General features: G+C 42.3%; 1 protein-coding gene and 1 pseudogene across 3 annotated transcripts in view; one reads left to right on the top strand and one right to left on the bottom strand.

Moving 5' to 3' along the window:
- The window catches only part of APBB1IP (amyloid beta precursor protein binding family B member 1 interacting protein), a 97,844-nt gene that overhangs the window by 23,790 nt on the left and 54,228 nt on the right, over window positions 1–19,826 (bottom strand). For all 3 annotated transcript variants that reach the window (XM_024742284.1, XM_024742283.1, XM_024742282.1), the window contains exons 6-9: window positions 18,734–18,893; window positions 17,467–17,588; window positions 6,014–6,100; window positions 922–1,065 (exon numbers count right to left, since the gene is read on the bottom strand). In XM_024742284.1, the coding sequence (XP_024598052.1) occupies window positions 922–1,065; window positions 6,014–6,100; window positions 17,467–17,588; window positions 18,734–18,893 (513 nt within the window). The remainder of the gene's footprint in view (window positions 1–921; window positions 1,066–6,013; window positions 6,101–17,466; window positions 17,589–18,733; window positions 18,894–19,826) is intronic.
- On the top strand, window positions 12,608–13,980 carry LOC112397954 (60S ribosomal protein L17 pseudogene; annotated as a pseudogene).

Here is a 19,826-nt window from a genome sequence, read left to right as displayed (position 1 = left end):
TTCTAAGACTGAAACGAAATAGGAGTGGTAGCTGCTCTGGACCAAGAATTTCCCATAATGCTCTCCTGCATTCCACAGAGATGACAGTCTTCTAACTAGTGGGAATAGCCCTGGATAGTCACTATGACTTCACCTGCAAGGGATGTGGGCCAAGCCTTATTAGAAGCAGCTTGCAATTTGAAAATATGCCGTTGGGAGGTGCCCTGGATTTGGCGGTGAAGGCAAGACGATTTGGCTTACTCCAGATATAGAAAGAGAGACAGACTACAACTTTGCAAAGGTGAGCAAAGGATGGAAATGGCCATCATCTAAGAAAGGTCTTAGAAAAAGCTAAGAGTTAGAATGAGAGTTAAAATTACATTTCAAAGAAGACAAATTTACCATGTGCTTGTAGATTTGAGGCAATAATCCTAAATTACCAAGTAGAAGTGAAATGATATCTAAGATACTCTGCTAAATTAGGCAGGGAAATGCATATAATATAATTCAGAGAACAATTTAAATATTCAAGTTATAAAAGCTAAAATCTAAATTAAACTCTATCAAGACTTCTAATACCACTATCATTCCAGATAAAAGAAGTTTTACTGTAATGACTACAGAACAATAGAGTAAAAAGGGGGGAAAGAAGTCCTCAAAGATCAATATGTGGAGAAACAAATTAATTTCTAAAAAAGCGCTTCAGTCATAATTTCTGAAACCTGACTTTAAAGTAGATAAAACTCTTCACCTTCAAGAGAGAGCAGTGGAAAGATTCAGGATTTCTGTAATTCTGTCCTAATAGGATATGTATCTGTATAAACATTGTAGTAACATGAATCTCACAGCAAAGTAGAATGTATTTAAATTACCACCTGAGGATTTCTTTACTTTCACTTTCATGAAATGCCTTTTTGCAAAAGCATATCTTTTTTTTCTGACCTTAGTCTTTCCTTTGGGGACATAATAAATTCCAGAAGCTCGTAAAAGAAAATAGCGCCTTTTCCAGGATTTCTTCCCATCTTCTTTCAAATAAAGAGCTCCCTCTAGTTCTGGCACAATGATGGATGTTCCACAAAAACTCTCCTGAAATTGAGATTCCAACGATACAAAACCCATGAAAGATAAAACACATATTTTGTTCACATTTAAACAAACTGTGGCCAACTAGCCTTCAAGCTAAAAATCGTTTTGTCTACAGCTTTGATTGAATGCATATATTGACACTGCATACCATTTGCCAAAAGACAGGAAGAACATGGTGGTTGAGTCTCAGCTCCTGAGTTAGACTTCCAGGCTTCTTGACCACTTAGCTCTGTGACCCTGAGCAAGTGACTCAACCTCGGTGCCTTTACTTGCAAAATCAGAGTAACGATAGCCCCAGCTTCATAAGGAAGGTTGTGAGTACAATCTTGGTATATTATAAAAGAAAGCATTACCTAAAGTCTATTTCTGTTACTGTAAGTTGATAAATAGAAAACTTATTCCTGTGTCTGTAAGTGAAAAAATTACTGTTTCACTGCTAGTAAATGGAAAAATTAAAATATACAATTCTATACATAAAAATTTTGTACAGTAATATTTTATTTTTGGCATAATTTTCTTTTCTTTTACATTGAGATACAATTGATATAGAATATGTATTAGTTTTCAGTATACAACCTAATGATCTGATGTATGTATATATTGCAAAATGATCACCATCTTAAGTGTAGTTAACATCTATCACCTCACGCAGTTACACATCCTTTTTTCTTATGATGAGAACTTTTAAGATCTACTCTTTTAGCAACTTTCAAATATACAATACAGTATTGTTAGCTATAGTCACCATGCCGTACATTACATCCCAGGACTTATTTATTTCATAACTGGAAGTTTGTACCTCTTGACCCCCTTTAGCCATTTCATGCATCCCTACCCCTGCCTCTGGCAACCACAAATCTCTTCTGTGTATCTATGATTTCAGGTTTTTTGTTTTTTGATGCCACACATAGATGAGACATACAGCTATTTGTCTTTCTCTGTCTGACTTATTTCACTTAGCACTCAAGTTCCATCCATGTTGTCAAAAATGGCAAGATTTCCTTTTCAGGGGATAGTTTCTTATCAAAGAAGAAAGAAGACAATTATTAATACTGTAGTATCAGAAAAGGATAGTGACAAAGTACATTTTCTAGGTGCAGATGTTTAAAACTCAAAACATGCATAGAATTATATAATTCTTAATACATTTCTTTTAAAAGCAGTACAAGAAAATTACATATTATTCTATCTTTCAGTTCAAACACTCAAACTTATTTTTGGCTTTGGTTTTTTATAACTCTCAACCTCCTTTCATTCAGTCTCATAAAAGCAGAATAAACTTAATTTTGCATCCTTCAAGTAAATGTATGTGTAGTGGATCTGGGTGACATCTTTGTTCATATCTTTCCCAGTTTCCCCCAGTTTAGCTGGTATTAGTTGCCTTGTCAATAATCTCTCTTTTTTTTTTTTTTTGGTCCGCATAAATTTCCTTTAATAATTCCTCCATTTCCAGTAGGATTTCATTTTGAGGTTTAACGTATCAAGCCAGTATAATGTTTTACAGTTTTAGTAATTCTGGATTCCGAGTCCTTTAAGATGAAAATAGAAGTGCAAAGTTTACTTAAGAAATTTCATTTTCTTCGTTTGTAACATCTAAGCCTTCATCCTCTTCATCATCATCTTCTGCTTGTTGATCCTTTCTTAGTCGACAGGTGGATACCTGTCCTGTTCCAGATGCACACTTAGCTGACACTGATCTCTGCAGATGTGACTTTGAATTTGCTCTTATGATATCTAAACGGGATGAACAATCTGGTGGATACAGAGAATTTCAGAAAACCTCTAAATCTTCTTCACCAATCTTTTGTGTATTTTGGTAGGTAGTAGTGGAGACGTCTAAAGCTTTGCTGTGAAATAACATTTCGATAGTGATAAATTCTGAAAATATAGTCTTTATATTCTTTGTTTTCTGCTTTTCAAAATTGTCAGTAGTTTCCTCCAGATGACGAGTTGTTCTAGTAGCATACATTGTAGCTCTTTGTAATTCAGCTTCTTTTTAAATAATTAATTAATTAATGTTTGGTTGCACTGGGTCTTCACTGCTGTGCGCGGGGTTTCTCTAGTTGCGGCAAGGGGGCTACTCTCTGTTGCGATGTGCGGGCTTCTCGTCGCGGTGGCTTCTCTTGTTGCGGAGCACAGGCTCTAGGCGTACGGGCTTCAGTAGTTGTGGCACACGGGCTTCAGTAGTTGTGGCACACGGGCTCAGTAGTTGTGGCTTGCGGGCTCAGCAGTTGTGGCTCGTGGGCTCTAGAGCGCAGGTTCAGTAGTTGTGGTGCACGGGCTTCGCTGCTCTGCAGCATGTGGGACCTTCCCGGACCAGGGCTTGAACCCGTGTCCCCTGCAGTGGCAGGTGGATTCTTAACCACTGTGCCACCAGGGAAGTCCCTGTAATTCAGTTTCTGCCTGTGAAATAACATGTCGATCAGATGGGCTTCTCTGACGTGTTCTTTCTGAGTTAACTGTTTAGCTCCTCAATTCTTTGCTGTTAATGTTGCTTTGAGGTCATCTCGTTTCATTTTTACAGTTGGTTCCGTAACCGAAAGTGGGGTCCAGCTGCTTGCTGCTCAAAAGTCATTATAAAGAGGCCAGTCTGGTGGAAAGGAAACTTTGCTGTATTTTGAATGCCGGCAACTGGTGGGGAGGGCAGACGCCTATCCAAAGGCCAACTCCCCTCACTGACAGTCAGAGGGCAAGAGCTTTTATAGGTGGAGGGAGGGGGCTACACGCAGAAGCAGCACAGTCAGCTCTGACCGTCATCTTGGCATTGATCATCGGTGGTCTGATCAGCATCATCTTGATTGTTTTAGGTACAGTTAATCTTAGGTTCCAGGGTCTGTTTGTTTCCATTTCTTTGAGGCCGATTCTTGGAATTATGGCAGCTTATGTCATGGCTACAGTCTGGTCATCATGTAGTTAACTTCTTCCACCTGGTGGGGTTTTCAGTACCTGTAAGACAGCTCACAGGATATGGCGCAGAATGTGATCTATGGCCCTTGAGGAGGAACCAAAGGTCCTTGACTTTGCTTAATGACTCAACTATTATTATTTGGTCTCCTTTGACTGTTTTCCTTTGTTTCTGCATTTTCTCACTTCTCGGATTAAGCTTATTCTTTGGCTAATGTTTTTCCACAGACAAAAGGCAGGCTGAGGACATAGGGGGCACAGACCACAGGGTCCTGCTCCCTTCCACTTCCAGAAGCTTGCAAAGGTTCGACTACTTCGGCTTCAAGTCTTTCAGCCTCTGCTTGTCGATAATCCTGAAGTCTGGCAAACTCATCAGCCAAGTTTTTCAGGCCCTGCTTTAAATTTGGGGTCTCCATAGAGGCTCACGCGTTGATTTCATTCCCCAGGAGATCTGCTCTGTCTCCGCACATAAGCAGCAGCAATCTGGCACAAAACGCTTCTCGTCCCGGTTTTCCAAGCTGTGCCTCCACATCTGGCCTCGCGAGTGGTGGGAGACCCCGGGCTGGGGCCCGACCACAGGGGCTCCGAGGCGCCCAGGTATGCGCGGGGGATGCGAGAGCCCTTCAATGATCTCTTAAATTCAAGCAGATTTGGGGTCCAAGTTCGAAAGCAGGATAATGCTGATTTTTCACAGCATAACATGCTTTGTATTTTCTTTCCCATCCGGCTTTTAAAAACTGAAGTCTTCCAACAAGACCTATTCAGGCAATTGTATAAACCAAGGCATAAGCAGTCCTTGATTTACAGACAGCTGCTGATGCAATAAGCACTGATTAATGGCCAAGGGCTGTGTCAGGAAACTGCTCACTCCCCTTCCATGTCTGTCTGTGTCCATCACTGCTGGGGATGCTCAGAACCTGAATCTCCCTGCTGCTGGGGATGCCTGGTGCTTTATCTCCCTCAACTCAACCTGGAGACTCTTTGATAAATGCAGAAAGAATGTCCCCACTCCCACCGTTGGCCTCCCTGGGAAATACCCACTGTGTTCTTGGTCCCAGGAGCCAAAACTTATAGCACGTCTCCAGGACCTTGGGAATGCGTGGCAGCAAGGTTGTAGGGCCTGCTCCATCGGGAACAGGGCTGGGAGCGCCGGCAGGGCTAGAACCCTGTGCAGGGGTCTGGGCAGGCCTTGGTACCTGGGAGAGGGTGCCCTTTAGCATCAGTGAATTGGCTCCAGATGGGAATGTGGGCCAAGGTGTCAACAGGTCTTCTGAGTTTTCAAGAGAAGCCCCAAATCTCTTAACTCAAGAAAAGGTCAACATGTTGTCGGGGACAACAAAAATCTGTCTGGGGCTCCTATGCCCATTTGTGATCTGGCGTGCATCTGCATTAGGGTCGGGGAACAGAGCCTCGATTTTGAGCAAAGTTGTTATGTGAAAACTCATTAGAAGTTTCAGAAAATCAACCGTCAAATGAACTTCTGGAACACAGCCCTGTAAGTGATAATCCAGACATGTGTACCATACTTTACATGCTATGCTTCCACTGCCTCCCTAAGTCTTTGTAATAATTCAATACAATACAGGAAACCAAGGTTCTTGGACTTGCCCAATAACACATGACCTTCAACAGGCAGAGGCAAGCTCGGATCAGATCTCTTAACTGCAATCTCACACTTTCTACCACCCCTGGCTGCTGGAAGGGCACCTTAGAATTCACTGCAAAGAAGTCACGCCTGACTGTGGAGCACATAAACAATGAAATATATGGTCAGAGATGAGTTTTATGTGGATTCAAGTCTTTTAGTCAAGAATTACGAGTCCAACTTCATGAAGAGTAAAATATATTGTCGAAAGCAAAACTTTTTAACAACTGACTCCAAGAACCAGTTTAATTGTCTAAATAGCTATAATTTAGTAATGATTTGATTTTAAAACCCCAAGTTAAAATTTCAGTGTGTCTCAGAATCGCCCATTGTTCTGAGAAGCAAATCATTTAAAAATAGTTAACTCTCTTTTATTCTACTCTACAAAATTAAACATACCTCAAGCAAGGACTCCTTGTTCTTCGCATTCATTTTCTCATTTGTTTCCTTGCTTTCTTTTTTTCCTCTGTTATCCAAGTAAAAATTCTAAATAAAATAGTAAAAGGTCAGATCAGTAAGTGTTCATTACCATGGTAGCCACTGCACGGAACTCGCGGTCTTGCTGGAGAGAGGAGACATATCTGGAGGAAGTAAACTGTCAACCACAGTGTATGGTCTCTGTCAATCAAGTACTTATGGAGGGACTTGCTAAGTGCTGACCACTGCTCCACTGGCCAGAAGTAACACCTTCCCTTCCTCCCAGAGTGCACATTCAATGAAGAAACAAGCAAAGAGAGAGACCACTAGCAAAGGATACAATGTCATTTAATTGTTAAATTCCATGGTCTAGAACATGAGTCAAATGCTGGAAGCTGGGAGACCCCAGTGCCCTTGGAAGAGCCCAGAACCAGAGGATGGTAGAGCCCGTGTCCCATGTCCCAGGCCTTTGATCACCATGTAGGATCCCAAGGCCTTGAGGACTAGAGATTCTGGCTTATCCAGAGAAGCACGAAATCTGGATTTTTATAAGCACTGGCAACTAATTTTAATTTTTAAAAACCACGTGGGTCAATCACAACATAAAGTTTGCTACTTGGCAACTTCTAAGGACAGAGAGAAGCAGAAAGGGCATTTCTGGAAAGAGAATCAGCTTAGCAAAAGAAAGACCAGTTTAGAAGCACTCACGATTTTGGGGGAGTACCTATTACATGCCAGATCCTCAGCCAGGCGCTTTGCAAACATCACCCCCAATTCTAACAGCAAGGCTGTGAGGTAAGTAACAGTGCCCCCATTTTACAGGTTAGGAAACCGAGGCTCAGCAAGGTTAAATAGCTAGGGCACTGCACCCTGAATGAATACCAGGGGCTGAGTGTGTATGATGTGTGTGCCCTTACCACCACACCACACTACCCCTGAAATTGAAGGTCAGTGAAGTTCAAGGGCAGAGAGACTAAACCTCCTCTAATTCCAGCAGCTCCCGACTCAGGGAAGCAGGACCCTCGCCCTCTCCCGTGATTACCTCTTTGGAACATCTGTTTGTGGATTGTGTCAGGCGTGACCACTGCCACAGTCAAAGTATTTAGCACTTTTATGTGGAAATGTAGAGTTTGTAAGATAGTGCCTGAAAAAAATGTATTAAAACTAGAACATATACTCATGGTGCATAGTGACTAAATTAAGGACCCTCCTGAGTCTAAACACAAATGTTTATTGACACGATAGGAGTGTTTCTCCAAGTGTGATCCCCAGACCACCTTGATGCTCCATAAAATGCATGTTCCTGGGCTCCCAAACCACGGAACTGGAATCTCAGGGGGCCTGGGAATCTACACATCCAACACGCTTCCTGGATGATTTTTTTCTTACACTGAAGTTTGAGAACAGAGTGTATTGGACAGAGAGGAAGCAAACCGCAGGCAAATAAAATTTGCAGAATTAGGAGATCTCCTAGAAATAGAATGCATAACAATGGCAACTTGCTAACTTAAACAGAGGAAATAAATCAAGTACAACTCCTTCCATAATTCTTATTGAATTATCTTTTAATATGTTTTTAAAGAAACTTTTATGTGTTATTTGAAAGGACAGCATAGTGAGAATTAGTGTGATTACTCTATAGGGTTTGGAAACGATTCTAATTTTACGTGTTTGGCTTGAGGACGGTGACTAATGTACTATGTAACGTATGCCACCTGCCAGAACTCTACACTGAGGCCTTACAGGTGTGCTTGCCGTTTCATCCTCACAGGAACTCCACAGTGTAGGTGCGATTGCTGCTTCACAGATAAGGAAACAGAAGGATTAAGTGATTTGCCCGAGGACAATTAGTGCCAGAGCTTTGAGTTTTTCATGACTTTTCTGGGCATTAAAATGCTCTAAACACCATAGGAGAGAACCCAGTACGACAGCGTGGATGGGCTTCATACCACTGAACTGCACACTTAAAAGTGGTTAAAATGGTAAATTCTATGTGTATTTTGCCAAAAACAAACAAAAAGTGATGACCTAGTTGAGAGTGAATGTAGAGTGTGCTCCTAGGAAGCACACTTGCTTTAGGGCCCTGGAAAAAGTGTGAGCCTGTATGAGTTGAAAGAATGGACAGAGACTGTGAGGGAGACTCCAGGGCATGTGTGTTTCATCATCATCTGGGAAAAGGAGGGCACGTGTCGCCCTCTGCAGGACAGATAAGGGAAGAGCCTTTCTAAACATGAAGGGTCTCATTTTATGAAGTTATCGTGAAGGGTCAGGACGTAGCCGTGTCTTCTCTGAGACCCCCCTCACTTTTTCGGCTTCTGAATACCTTTTTTTCCCCTTCCAAGTGATAGTGCTATATTGTGTTTTTGTTTTAATGATAAATGCAAAAAGCACAAAGAAAATCCAAGCTGGAGATCACGCAGGGCAGTCCTTAGAAAGGATGGATTGCTCTTGGGTAAGAATTTGGAGTGCTCTGTAGCAAGCAGCAGAATTCAAAAGTAAATTATCTGTTGGGGACAATCTGAGCGGAACAATAAGGGAACTTTAAAATGGGAAATGAGACTTTCAGTGACAGCCTGCCTCTTTTTCTCACAGCTTCTGAAAATGCAAGATTTGAGAGCAGCAGGATAGGACAGAAACAGCAAATATGTTACATTTTTAATATCGCCTTTCTGGAATAAAGAGTACATCAAACAAACACTTATCAATCCACGAGTAAATATTTGTGAGTACCCTTTGCATGTAAAATATCACTGTTCTTAAGAATCTTTCTATCACACTGAAAAGATAAATATAAGTAGATGGCTATATATCTGTAGATGGGGGAACCATCTAAGACACTGCATAAATGCAAAATGAGCTAAGTTCTATAGGTTTTCAGAGAGGAAGAACTCACTGTGAACCGAGACGATTAAGACTTACAGAGGAGGTCAAAGTTGGAACTTTGCCTTGAAAGATGTTCATCTTCAGGTAGGGAAAAAGGAATAAAGAGAGTGTGCAGGGCAGGAGGAAAAGCATGTAAAAAGGCCCAGAGTTAGATAAATATTGGGGCTCTTTGAAGCAGCCTAAATGTCCACCGACAGATGAATGGATAAAGATGTGATATATATTTATACAATGGAATACTACTCAGCCATCAAAAGAATGAAATAATGCCATTTGCAACAACATGGATGGACCTAGAGATTATCATACTAAGTGAAGTAAGTCAGACAGAGAAAGACAAATACCATATGGTATCACTTATTTGTGGAATCTAAAGAAAAGGACACAAATGAACTTATTTACAAAACAGAAATAGACTCACAGACATAGAAAACAAACTTATGGTTACTAAAGGGGATAGGGGTGCTGAACGGGACAGATAAAGTAGTAGTCTGGGATTAACATCCACACAGAACTATATATAAAATAGGTAAACAAGGACCTACTGTATAGCACAGGGAACTCTACTCAATATCTTATAATAACCTATAATGGAAAATAATCTGAAAAAGAATATATGTACATATGTATGTATTACTGAATCACTTTGCTGTACACTTGAAACTAACACAACACTATAAATGAACTATACTTCAATTAAAAAAAAATATTGGGTGCCTTTGGACAAGCAGCCTGGCTAGAGCTGGGGTACACCTGATGAAGACCTGACCATCACTCCCCATTCTTCTCTTCCGCCCTGTGTCAGAATTCACCGATGCCCATCATCTAGTGATGACTGTGCAGTGCCTCCCCCGAGAATGGCCGGAGCTCATTTCCTTGCCCCCCTATGTTGGGTCTGGCCACGTGACTGGCTTTGGCCAACAGAACGTGGGTGGAAGGGACAGTGCCTCCATCTGAGCAGAGGACCTGAGAGGTGGTGTTGTGTGTTTCCACTCATTCTCCGGCACGCTCGCCTTTCACCAGGAGAGTGTGTCAAGGTGGCTGCTGGTCCGAGGACAACAAGAGGCCCGTGGAACTCCCTGGATCTGACGCACATTCTGGAGCCGTGGACAGAGGACCCGGTGACCTGCAGGCCCCAGACAGAGGAAACACCTGCTACTCTAAGCCACTGGGATTCTGAGGTTGTGTTCATGTCTCCAACCCTGACTGATACACATGCCCACACTGGTTGCTCAGGGGCTCTGGGGCACTGAAGTCAAGAGCAGACTTTCTTTTAAAATAGGAGCCTCTCCTGGAGGCCGTAAATGTGACGCCCGTATGATTTTCCTTCCAGCTGGGCCTGGTCCCGGATGGTCAGAGATGAACCTTGGCAGGACAGGGAGGTTGGAAAAGAGGAGGGACGCCATGAGGTCATTTTCCCCCACAGTGGCTGGTACCCTTCTACACCCGAGGGGAAGTGTGACATTGTGGTTCTCTCTGCTCCTCACCCGTGCAACCAAATAAACCATCACCACCACCAAATTTTGGTTAAGAAACAACAAACGGAATGAAAATTGCCTGAAATATCAATAGTGATGATTGTTGGAATGTGTGGATGATTTAACTTTCCTTTCTTCTACTTTTCAGTTTTTTTTCCAATAAACTGATATTAATTTTGAAGTCAGAAACATAAAGGATGTTACTAAAAGAAATGAACAGCAGTACAGCAAGCAGGCGACCTTACGTTAATATGTTTTCCCAATACCTTCTCTGAAAAAGAGATTCTTCGGGCTCCTAGCAAGAAGAACAGCTAATGTTAACACCAGGGTTTGTCTCCCTCTCCAGACACAGACCTCAGGCCTCACGCATCTCTTTTGGTTTCGGGCCCTCACTGGTCTTTGCACAGTGGCAGCTGTATGTCAACGCAGCTGGGAAAACAAAACTCTTTGGGTTATGGCTGAGTTTCATTTGTTCATCTGAACATCTGGCACTCTTTTAGGATGAGCAGACCACCCTGTGATTACAGTCAACTGGGAAGAGGAACTTTCCTAACGCCAACCAGACTGAGAAACTAGGGGAAACTCAGCTGCTTCATCAACAAAGTTGCTTTAATTAGGACAGTAAGGTTCTACTGCCCCAACCTACTTTACCCCAAAGAGGCGGGACCACGTGGGCAAAAGGGTCCCTGTCCTGACCCCATGCTTTAGAGGGTCCCTACTCTGCCCCTAACCTCAGGTATTTCTATTCCCCTACACTGTGAACCTAAAACTGCTCTTAAAAATAGTCTATTATCTGGACTTCCCTCATGGCACAGTGCTTAAGAATCCGCCTGCCAATGCAGGGGACACGGGTTCAAGCCCTGGTCCAGGAAGATCCCACATGCCGTGGAGCAACTAAGCCCGTGCACCACAACTACTGAGCCCGCGTGCCACAACTGAGTGCGTGTGAGTCTGTGTGCCACAACTGCTGAGGCCCACGCGCCTAGAGCCCGTGCTCTGCAATGAGAGAAGGCACCGCAATGAGAGGCCCGTGCACGCAACGAGGAGTGGCCCTCGCTTGTCGCAACTGGAGAAAGCCCTCACGTGGCAACGAAGACGCAACACAGCCAAAAATAAATGAATAAAATAAATAATTTTTAAAAAAAGGTTTAAAAAATTAAAAAAAATAAAAATGAAGTGATCTGCTATTACCTAAGTACAGACCAGTCATCCTGGGGAAATTCCTTCCTAATTAAGCATCTTTTGGTCCACAAATTTGCAGGATCTGGTTTCTCTCCATCACCTTATTACAGATAACTTTTGTTAAATTAATTAGACAAGGAGGCCACTGGACTGCGGGGACTCCAATGCCAGGCAGCCTACGTAAGCAAACCAAAATCTGAGCCTCGAGGTTACAAAAAACCGAAACCTAAGGGCATCCGATCACAAACAGTTACCTAGGCTACAATCAAATAATTTCCTTTCTTGGTTTCTGTACCTTCTCTCTGTAAGTCTCTCCCCTGGTTCTTAGCTGAGGATTGCTCCCTAATGACTTCTGATTTGGTTCTGCCGGATTCGAATCGAATTTTGTTCAAATAAACTCTTAAATTTTTTAAATATGCTTCAGTTCATCTTTTCTTATAGGTGACCGCTGAACTTCGGCTGGCATCAAATGACTTGACTTTTATATACAACGTCGTGCATGCTGGATTGTACCTTGCGAGGTGGCAAGTATAGCTGTACCACATTGTACAAATAGAAACGCTGAATTCAGGTGTCATCAGAAAGCCTGCTAAGACCACACAGTCAGCAGGTGACACTTGAGACACAGGTGAACAACATCACTTTTCAAGTCATGGGTGGAGGCGGTGCTTTGCATTTGTGCCTGCAAAGCGCACCACTGACGTCCCCAAATCTTTATTGATGGTTGTTTCCAATATTTGAGCTCAAAACCTCCCTTTGCATTCATTTTACTGCCGCCTGCCTAGACTTATTTATCCCCACAGATAAGTAGTTTGTAAGAGAATCCTATTAAGTACTAAGGATTTCAGTGTTGTAAAATTTCATGAAATTTTACATGATTTTGTATGGTTTAGTAATTTTCCAGAAGAACTGATACTCTGGGCCACAGAAGCTCTTTCTCAGTCAAGCTGCAAATACTAATCCGTATTTTACATATCAAACAGGCTATGGGGAGGCCAAGAACAGACTGACTTTGGAGTCATGAATGCAGATTCCAAGGAGAAAGACAGAATCTGAACTCTCAAGCACTCCAGGGATCTACACCTGCAGACCTATGAGAGTAGGCACCATTGTCTCTAAGGGCACAGAAGATGTCATTTACCATGTAAAGCAATGTGACTGTTAGCACACAGTTCTTCAGGAATGGTGGCCCAGGCCAGGCCTTTGCATCCACTTTTACAGAGACAGCAAAAGAATAAATGGGGGCTTATTCTGATCCGGGCCTCTGGCAATCAGTTTCTTCTCATTGTGGGAAACTGAGTCAGTGTAGTAACTTCTGAATCAGTTGTTTCCATTTGTGGTATCATCCCGCTAGCTGTATTCAATTTACCTTGTCTGAGGACATCCTCAGTCACTACCAATTTCATTCCAGGTTTCCTATAGTCTTGAGAGCTCTGAACAGAAGACTCAACCTATGGAAACCACTCATCAAAGTCCCCAGTGAGTCTTAAGATCAAACAAAGGCCTCCTTTCTATCTTTGATCTCAGTTTTCTCATCTGTAAAGAGGAATAGCAATATATCCTTCTTATAGTTGTAAAGATTGGAGATAATACTTGCAAAGCTTCTAGCCTAGCATAGAGTAGCTATTAATAGTTTCTAGCAATTTCCCTCTTTCCCTGGATCATCAGTTTATCCCTCTGCATTTGATAAAACGTAGCTTTTGTTATAAACTGCCATGAAAATAAGTTCTTAGGCTTTTCCAGCAAGCGGCCTGAGGTGACCTCTAAAAATGGTTTGCGATTCACTTGATCCAGAAAACCCCACAAAATCATGCAAATCAAGAGGTTCAACTCTTCGTGTTCACTTTAAGAACACTCGTGAAACTGCCCAGGCCAATATGTGTGTGCGTACCCGAAAAGCCACCAAGTATCTGAAGGATGTCACTATAAAGAAGCAGTGTGTGCCATTCTGTCATTACAATGGCGGAGCTGGTAGGTGTGGCCAGGCCAAACAGTGGGGCTGGACGCAGGGTCGGTGGCCCAAAAAGAGTGCTGAATTTTTACTGCACATGCTCAAAAATGCAGAGAGTAAGGCTGAACTTAAGGGTGTAGATGTAGATTCTCTGGTCATTGAGCAAATCCAGGTGAACAAAGCCCACACAATGCAGTGCAGGACTTACAGAGCTCGTGGTCAGACCAACCCATACACGAGCTGTCCCTGCCACACTGAGATGGGCCTTACTGAAAAAGAACAGATTGTTCTTAAACCAGAAGAGGAGGCTGCACAGAAGAAAAAGATATCCCAGAAGAAACTGAAGAAACAGAAACTTCTGGCCCGGGAATAAATGCCGCAAAAAATCAGTGCAAATAAAAGTTAGAAAGAAAAAAAAGTTCTTAGGTTTGATATCTTAAGAACTTAGAACCAATACTATCTACTAGAAGTCAGTTCCTGTCACTATCTTTTTTTTTTTTTTTTTTTTTTTTGGGGGATGTGGGCCTTCTGCATCGGCAGGCGGACTCTCAACCTCTGCGTCACCAGGGAAGCCCCCTGTCACTATCTTTATCTCTAGAAGTTTTTTACAATCACAGAGGAAAGTCCCTAAATGCAAGGTAAGTTTGGGGGGGATATTGGGAAAGTGACCAAAATCCAGTCAGTTCTCTTTTTCCTTGTAAATAAATACCTCGGAGTTGGGGAACAGGTGAGATGGGGATGTCAAAGGTAGAAAGATTTTTACTCATCTCATGAGAAGAGAAAAACAACACAAGGAAAAATTTAGAAGCATGTCTCTAGTGACATTTATAGATAAAATATTGCCCATCTGATAGAAAACACGAAAGTAAAAATGTGTACATTTCATGCTGAATTTATGGAGGGTGAAATGAGATTTTTTTTTTGAAGGAGAAGGAGAAACTCAGCAATGTTTAAAATCTAGTTCATCATGTTTATATCCCAACCTATTTCTCTTCTCATGCTTCCTACCGAAGGGAAGGGCATCAGGATCTATCTAATTCCCGAGCGGGGAATCAGTGTCATCCATGTCTGCTTCTATGCCTCCTTATTATACCAGCATCCAAGCGGTCACCATATTCTGCAAAATTCCATTACCTCCTGAGTCTCCCCCAATACCCTTCAGTCCATCATCATCTTTCTGAGCTTCTGTAACCACCTCTCCATCACACGGCGGCTGCCACTTTTACTTTCTCCAAATCCATTCTCTGCTGTGCTATCACACTGATCTTCCCTCAACTCAACACCCTTCAACGGCTCCTTGCAAGCCTCAGGACAAAGCCCAGTGTCTTTAACACAATCTACAAAGCCCTTGATCATCTTGTTGCTGCTGCTCTCCGGTCCAAAGGAGGTCTTGCTAGGACCACTTGATTTTGTTAAAAAACAATTTGATCAAGAACAAAATCACAGCAGAAACAACACATTGATTCAAAATCTCCCCCACCACTTATTTTTCAGGTCTTAGTGATTCAAATGCACTAAGTATTTAGTAGTGCTTACTTTTTATGCATCTTCAAGCCTTTGGGACCATTTTTCAGACCTTTTCAAGTTTTTAAATTTTATCTCTATTTGATTCTTAGACAATTATGCTTGTTTGGCACCTATTCCTGAAGTTTTGGGGCTTGTGGCAAAGTAGAGAGCGAAGTGAGTGTAAATCAATGGCCTGATGCCATGGCTGCCGGCCAGGAAGACCAGGACCTGTTCCAGCATCCGTGAGTCCTAAGCGGGGTCGGACCTCCACTGGCTCTCACTGGCACTGGGATGCTGGGAATAAACGCAACACACTGTAGGCTGAATGCAGTGAACAATACCCTGGAACCCTGTCAGTGGCTTCAGAATCTTCTGTCATCTAATAAGCTTCTGCAGATGACAATTCACTCACCATCTCTACTTCCATAAATCATTTTTCTGCAAGAACGAACCCTAGACTTGAGCTCTTCCACCCACAGAGAGTGGGGCACGCTCCATGCCCCTCAATCATGACCACAAAGTTGAATGAATCCCATAGTGGCAAGAAAATGCAGCTTCATATAAAAGAAATATAGAATATAGCTAAACAGGCAAAGCAGGCATGAGTGGTTGAGGCTGGGTTTTTAAAAACAGCAAAATGTTGAAACAAGAAAAATCTCGAATAAACAACCTAACCTTATACCTAAAGCAACTAGAGAAAGAAGAACAAACAAAACCCAAAGTTAGTAGAAGGAAAGAAATCATAAAGATCAGAGCAGAAATAAATGAAATAGAGATGAAGAAAACAATAGGAAAGATCAATGAAACTAAAAACTGGTTCTTTGAGAAGATAAAAATAACAAAATGTTGGGACTTCCCTGGTGGCACAGTGGTTAAGAATCCACCTGCCAATGCAGGGTACACGGGTTCGATCCCCGGTCCGGGAAGATCCCACATGCTGCAGAGCAACTAAGCCTGTGCGCCACAACTACTGAGCCCACGTGCTGCAGCTACTGAAGCCCATGCGCTTAGAGCCCGTGCTAGGCAACAAGAGAAGCCACCGCAAAACAAGAGAAGCCACCACAAAATGAGAAGCCCACGCACTGCAACGAAGAGTAGCCCCTGCTTCCACAACCAGAGAGAAAGCCCGTGTGCAGCAATGAAGACCCAATGCAGCCAAAAAACCCCAAATGTTAAAAACTGAGTAAACAGCCTGAAAATATATTTTAAACGAACCCCTGACAATCACGATTGCATGAACTGGTGATTGGAAACATTCATTTCTGACCTGCTTTTATTTTAACCAATATGCTATTTCTTTTTTTTTACCTTAATTTATTTTTATTTTTTTGGCTGCATTGGGTCTTTGTTGCTGCGTGCAGGCTTTCCTCTAGTTGCGGCGAGCAGGGGCTACTCTCTGTTGCGGTGCGCGGACTTCTCATTGCAGTGGCTTCTCTTGTTGCGGAGCACGGGCTCTAAGCGCGTGGGCTTCAGTAGTTGTGGTACACGGGCTCAGTAGTAGTGGCTCGCAGGCTCTAGAGCGCAGGCTCAGTAGTTGTGGCGCACGGGCTTAGTTGCTCCGCAGCATGTGGGATCTTCCCGGACCAGGGCTCGAACTCATGTCCCCTACGTTGGCAGGTGGATTCTTAACCACTGAACCACCAGGGAAGCCTCCAATATGCTATTTCTATCAGTTTCTTTTCCACAATTTATCTGAATGCACTGTCACCCCCTGTCCCTTCCTCCTCCTCGTGGTCCAGCTGTACAATTTCCCATGGCCTAAAAGAACTTCCCTCTTTCTTCTCGGACTTTGCACACACACCCCGCCTAGGATGCTCGCTTCTACTCTACTCTTCACCTGGTTAACTCCAACAGATTTCCCAGGTGAGAGCTTGAACGCAACTTTGTGTGAGGAAACTTCCCTGTCCGCCATGCACAGACAGTTGGCTAGAGACTTCCATGGGACAAGTCTAGGACATCCTTGTACGCATGATTTGAGGAAGCTTTTTCAAATATGGAGAACAACACTTTTTATTTTGTAGACTGTATGTAGAGTTGTACGTTTTCCAGGCACTCTCTTGACTTATCCCAACATCCATAAGCACCAAATATGAACAACAAAGAAAAGGGTATCTTTAAACTATGAAGTGTTAATGGCTCAGAGTGCGCCACATATATTGGATTAATGTAGCCAACGAGCTATAAGGACAGAAGAGGAGGATAAGTCAACAGAGAGGTATATTTTGGATGCTGAATCAAAAGAAACAAAATGGATTATTTTCTCTCTGAATCCTTCAAGGGGCTCTTAGTTTACATATGGCCTAAGAGTTGTTTGTGTTTCTTTGAAAGGAATACATTTGTGATATTTTGTGAGATAATGAATGAGCTGGTGAGTACACAGGTGACATTTAAAAATGAGTATTTTATATGGTTTAACAATATACAAGTTATCTTACCTGGGGGTTTTTAAATACAGCATATTTTTCCTCCTTCTCCAAAAACAGCACTTTATTTTCTGTGTCTCTTGTCCAGTCTGATAAGATTTCAACAACATTTTCATGGTCTTCAAAAAACCTTTCTGATAAAATAAGAAAAAGCATTCTTTCAGACCCAAGACATCAGGGTTTCCAACAGAGAAATAAGCTGGTGTTGAGTTAACACAATGTTTCATACTTCTCATCAGTTTTTAGAAATTCCTAATTCTTACATGATGTCACATTATAACATCTCTATTATGTGTATTCTTCAGTCTCAGGTCTTCAACTTATTTTCCATTAAAAACATGGCAGATGAACCTACAATATAGTCATAATGGTCAGCCATTGCTCTTTTTTCATATTAGAATTTTTGACTATTTTAAATAGCCCCAGGTGGAGGTAACATCCTATATGGAAGGAGGCCAATAATTGGGTAAACAACTTTGAATGAAATTGTGAGATAAGTGATGAGTACTATAAAACATGGACTAAACTGCTAAAAAACAATGTATTTCGGAACCAACCCTAAACCTTCCTTTAGAGAGCTTTCAATTCTCTATTTGACTCACAGAGTTGAAGAAAACTTCAAGAGGTTACTTCCAGGCAGACCATTTCCTCCAGAAAGATGTGTACCCAAAGCTTCTAAAACATGTATTTCTGTATTCCAACAGGCTCTCCCAGGAGACAATTGTTCTATGAGTGGTATTAAGAATGAGAAGTAACAGAGTATTTCTTTAATTGCTTTTTAGCTTTAAAAAAAAACTCAATCAACGCCTATCCACTGTCCTTTGCTCTTCGGGGCTGAGCCTCTTCCACTAGACAAAGTGTCAGACATTGAGTGAGCGGGCAGTGATGTGAGGCCCGCGGCAGAGTTACCCTAGAGTATAAAGAAGTAAACTTTAAAGAGACATCGGCTGACAGACACCCAGGCTCTCCGACCATCTGCTCAGCTTGCTAATCATGCGGTAAGAAGTATCCTCCTGTCACTTTCTTTCCCTTTTGGATCTGCTAGAGAAGTAGCAGCAATAATGCTTACATTCCCCAAGGTCTGGCCACCTGCTCCAATCCGAGTCTCCTTGCCACAGATAAATGAAGAGGCAAGCACTGAACCTGACCTAAGGGAAGCGATGCAGGGGGAGTCTTGATAGCCTTGAACCAAACTCTTCTTCGCAATAGACCAAAACCCATAATAAAAAAAACTCACAGGTTTTTTGGAGTACAGTCAATTGCTGGAACTGGGACTTACCGATTTGTAGTTCCGGATATATTTCATAAAGACACCAGTCCACATTGCAGTCACAATGGGTTTTCTCAAAAAGGTTGTCTAGAACATCTCGGGCTAATTGCCGCTCATCCACCATCAGTGACTTCGTGCTGTTATCATTCATGTGCACCTTGACAACGAGCTGAGGATAAAGCCACAGGGCAGCCAGTAAATTCAGGCAACTGGAGAAGGTTAAGGTTTCAAGGTTGCTATCTCTTCTGCGAATTTAAGTAAGAAGGTGTCCCACAAACTCACTCATATGCCAAGCACTTGTTTAAGGTGCCAGGAATATAAACGTAGAGAAACCAGTTCACAAAAACAGAAATAAATACACAATAAGCAAAGTCCCTGCCCGGCTTTCAGAGACTCTGCATCCTGGTGAGGGAGACAGAAAACCAACACAACCCAAGAAGTGCTGCCTGCCGGCCTCCCTGACATCTTTCTGTTACTTCTTCAGGTTCATCTCAGAGCCCAGAAACGTTGCTTAGCTGAAAGCCGTGCCGGTATCTTTATAATAAATTCTTCTGTCTTGCTTAGCTGGAGTTGGGTCCCATTTCATGCAACCCAAGAGTTCTATGACACAGGTTAAGACCAAGTCAGTTAATCTACAATTCTTTGAAGGTCGGAAGCTGCAGAGTGACACAGCGTCACCGAGGGGTCTTATTGAGAGGCAGGTGGTGTCACAGCAGGACACGTTTGAGATTAGAGGTGGACTAAGCCAGATCAATGTAGACTGAGAAAGCGCTACTATGGAGGCATGCAGGCAAATGAGTGACCTCATGCACTTTTCATTCGATTAAAAAAAAATTTACTGCATTGAGTTCACAGTCAAATTGGTAGCTACCTTATTCCAAATCTGGAGGGTCTGGTGTGAGAATTTACTCCTAAGGGCACAGGATTTCACTGATTTTTCCCAGACAACTTGTCAAGGTTATTAAAACTTCTGATCCCTAAGAGAGACCATGATTCTGATGTAACATAACAGAATTAATTCAACAACTAATCAGCTAGGGTTTGGATTTTCTTTGATACCTGTGTTATTTGTAGCATTTTTTTTTTTTTTTTTTTTTTTTTT

This window comes from Neophocaena asiaeorientalis, unplaced genomic scaffold (assembly GCF_003031525.2).
Source record: "Neophocaena asiaeorientalis asiaeorientalis breed wild unplaced genomic scaffold, Neophocaena_asiaeorientalis_V1.1 scaffold781, whole genome shotgun sequence".
Classification (NCBI taxonomy): Eukaryota; Metazoa; Chordata; class Mammalia; order Artiodactyla; family Phocoenidae; genus Neophocaena; species Neophocaena asiaeorientalis.
Note: the sequence above shows the minus strand (reverse complement) of the source record. Positions and strands in the feature narration are given on the sequence as shown.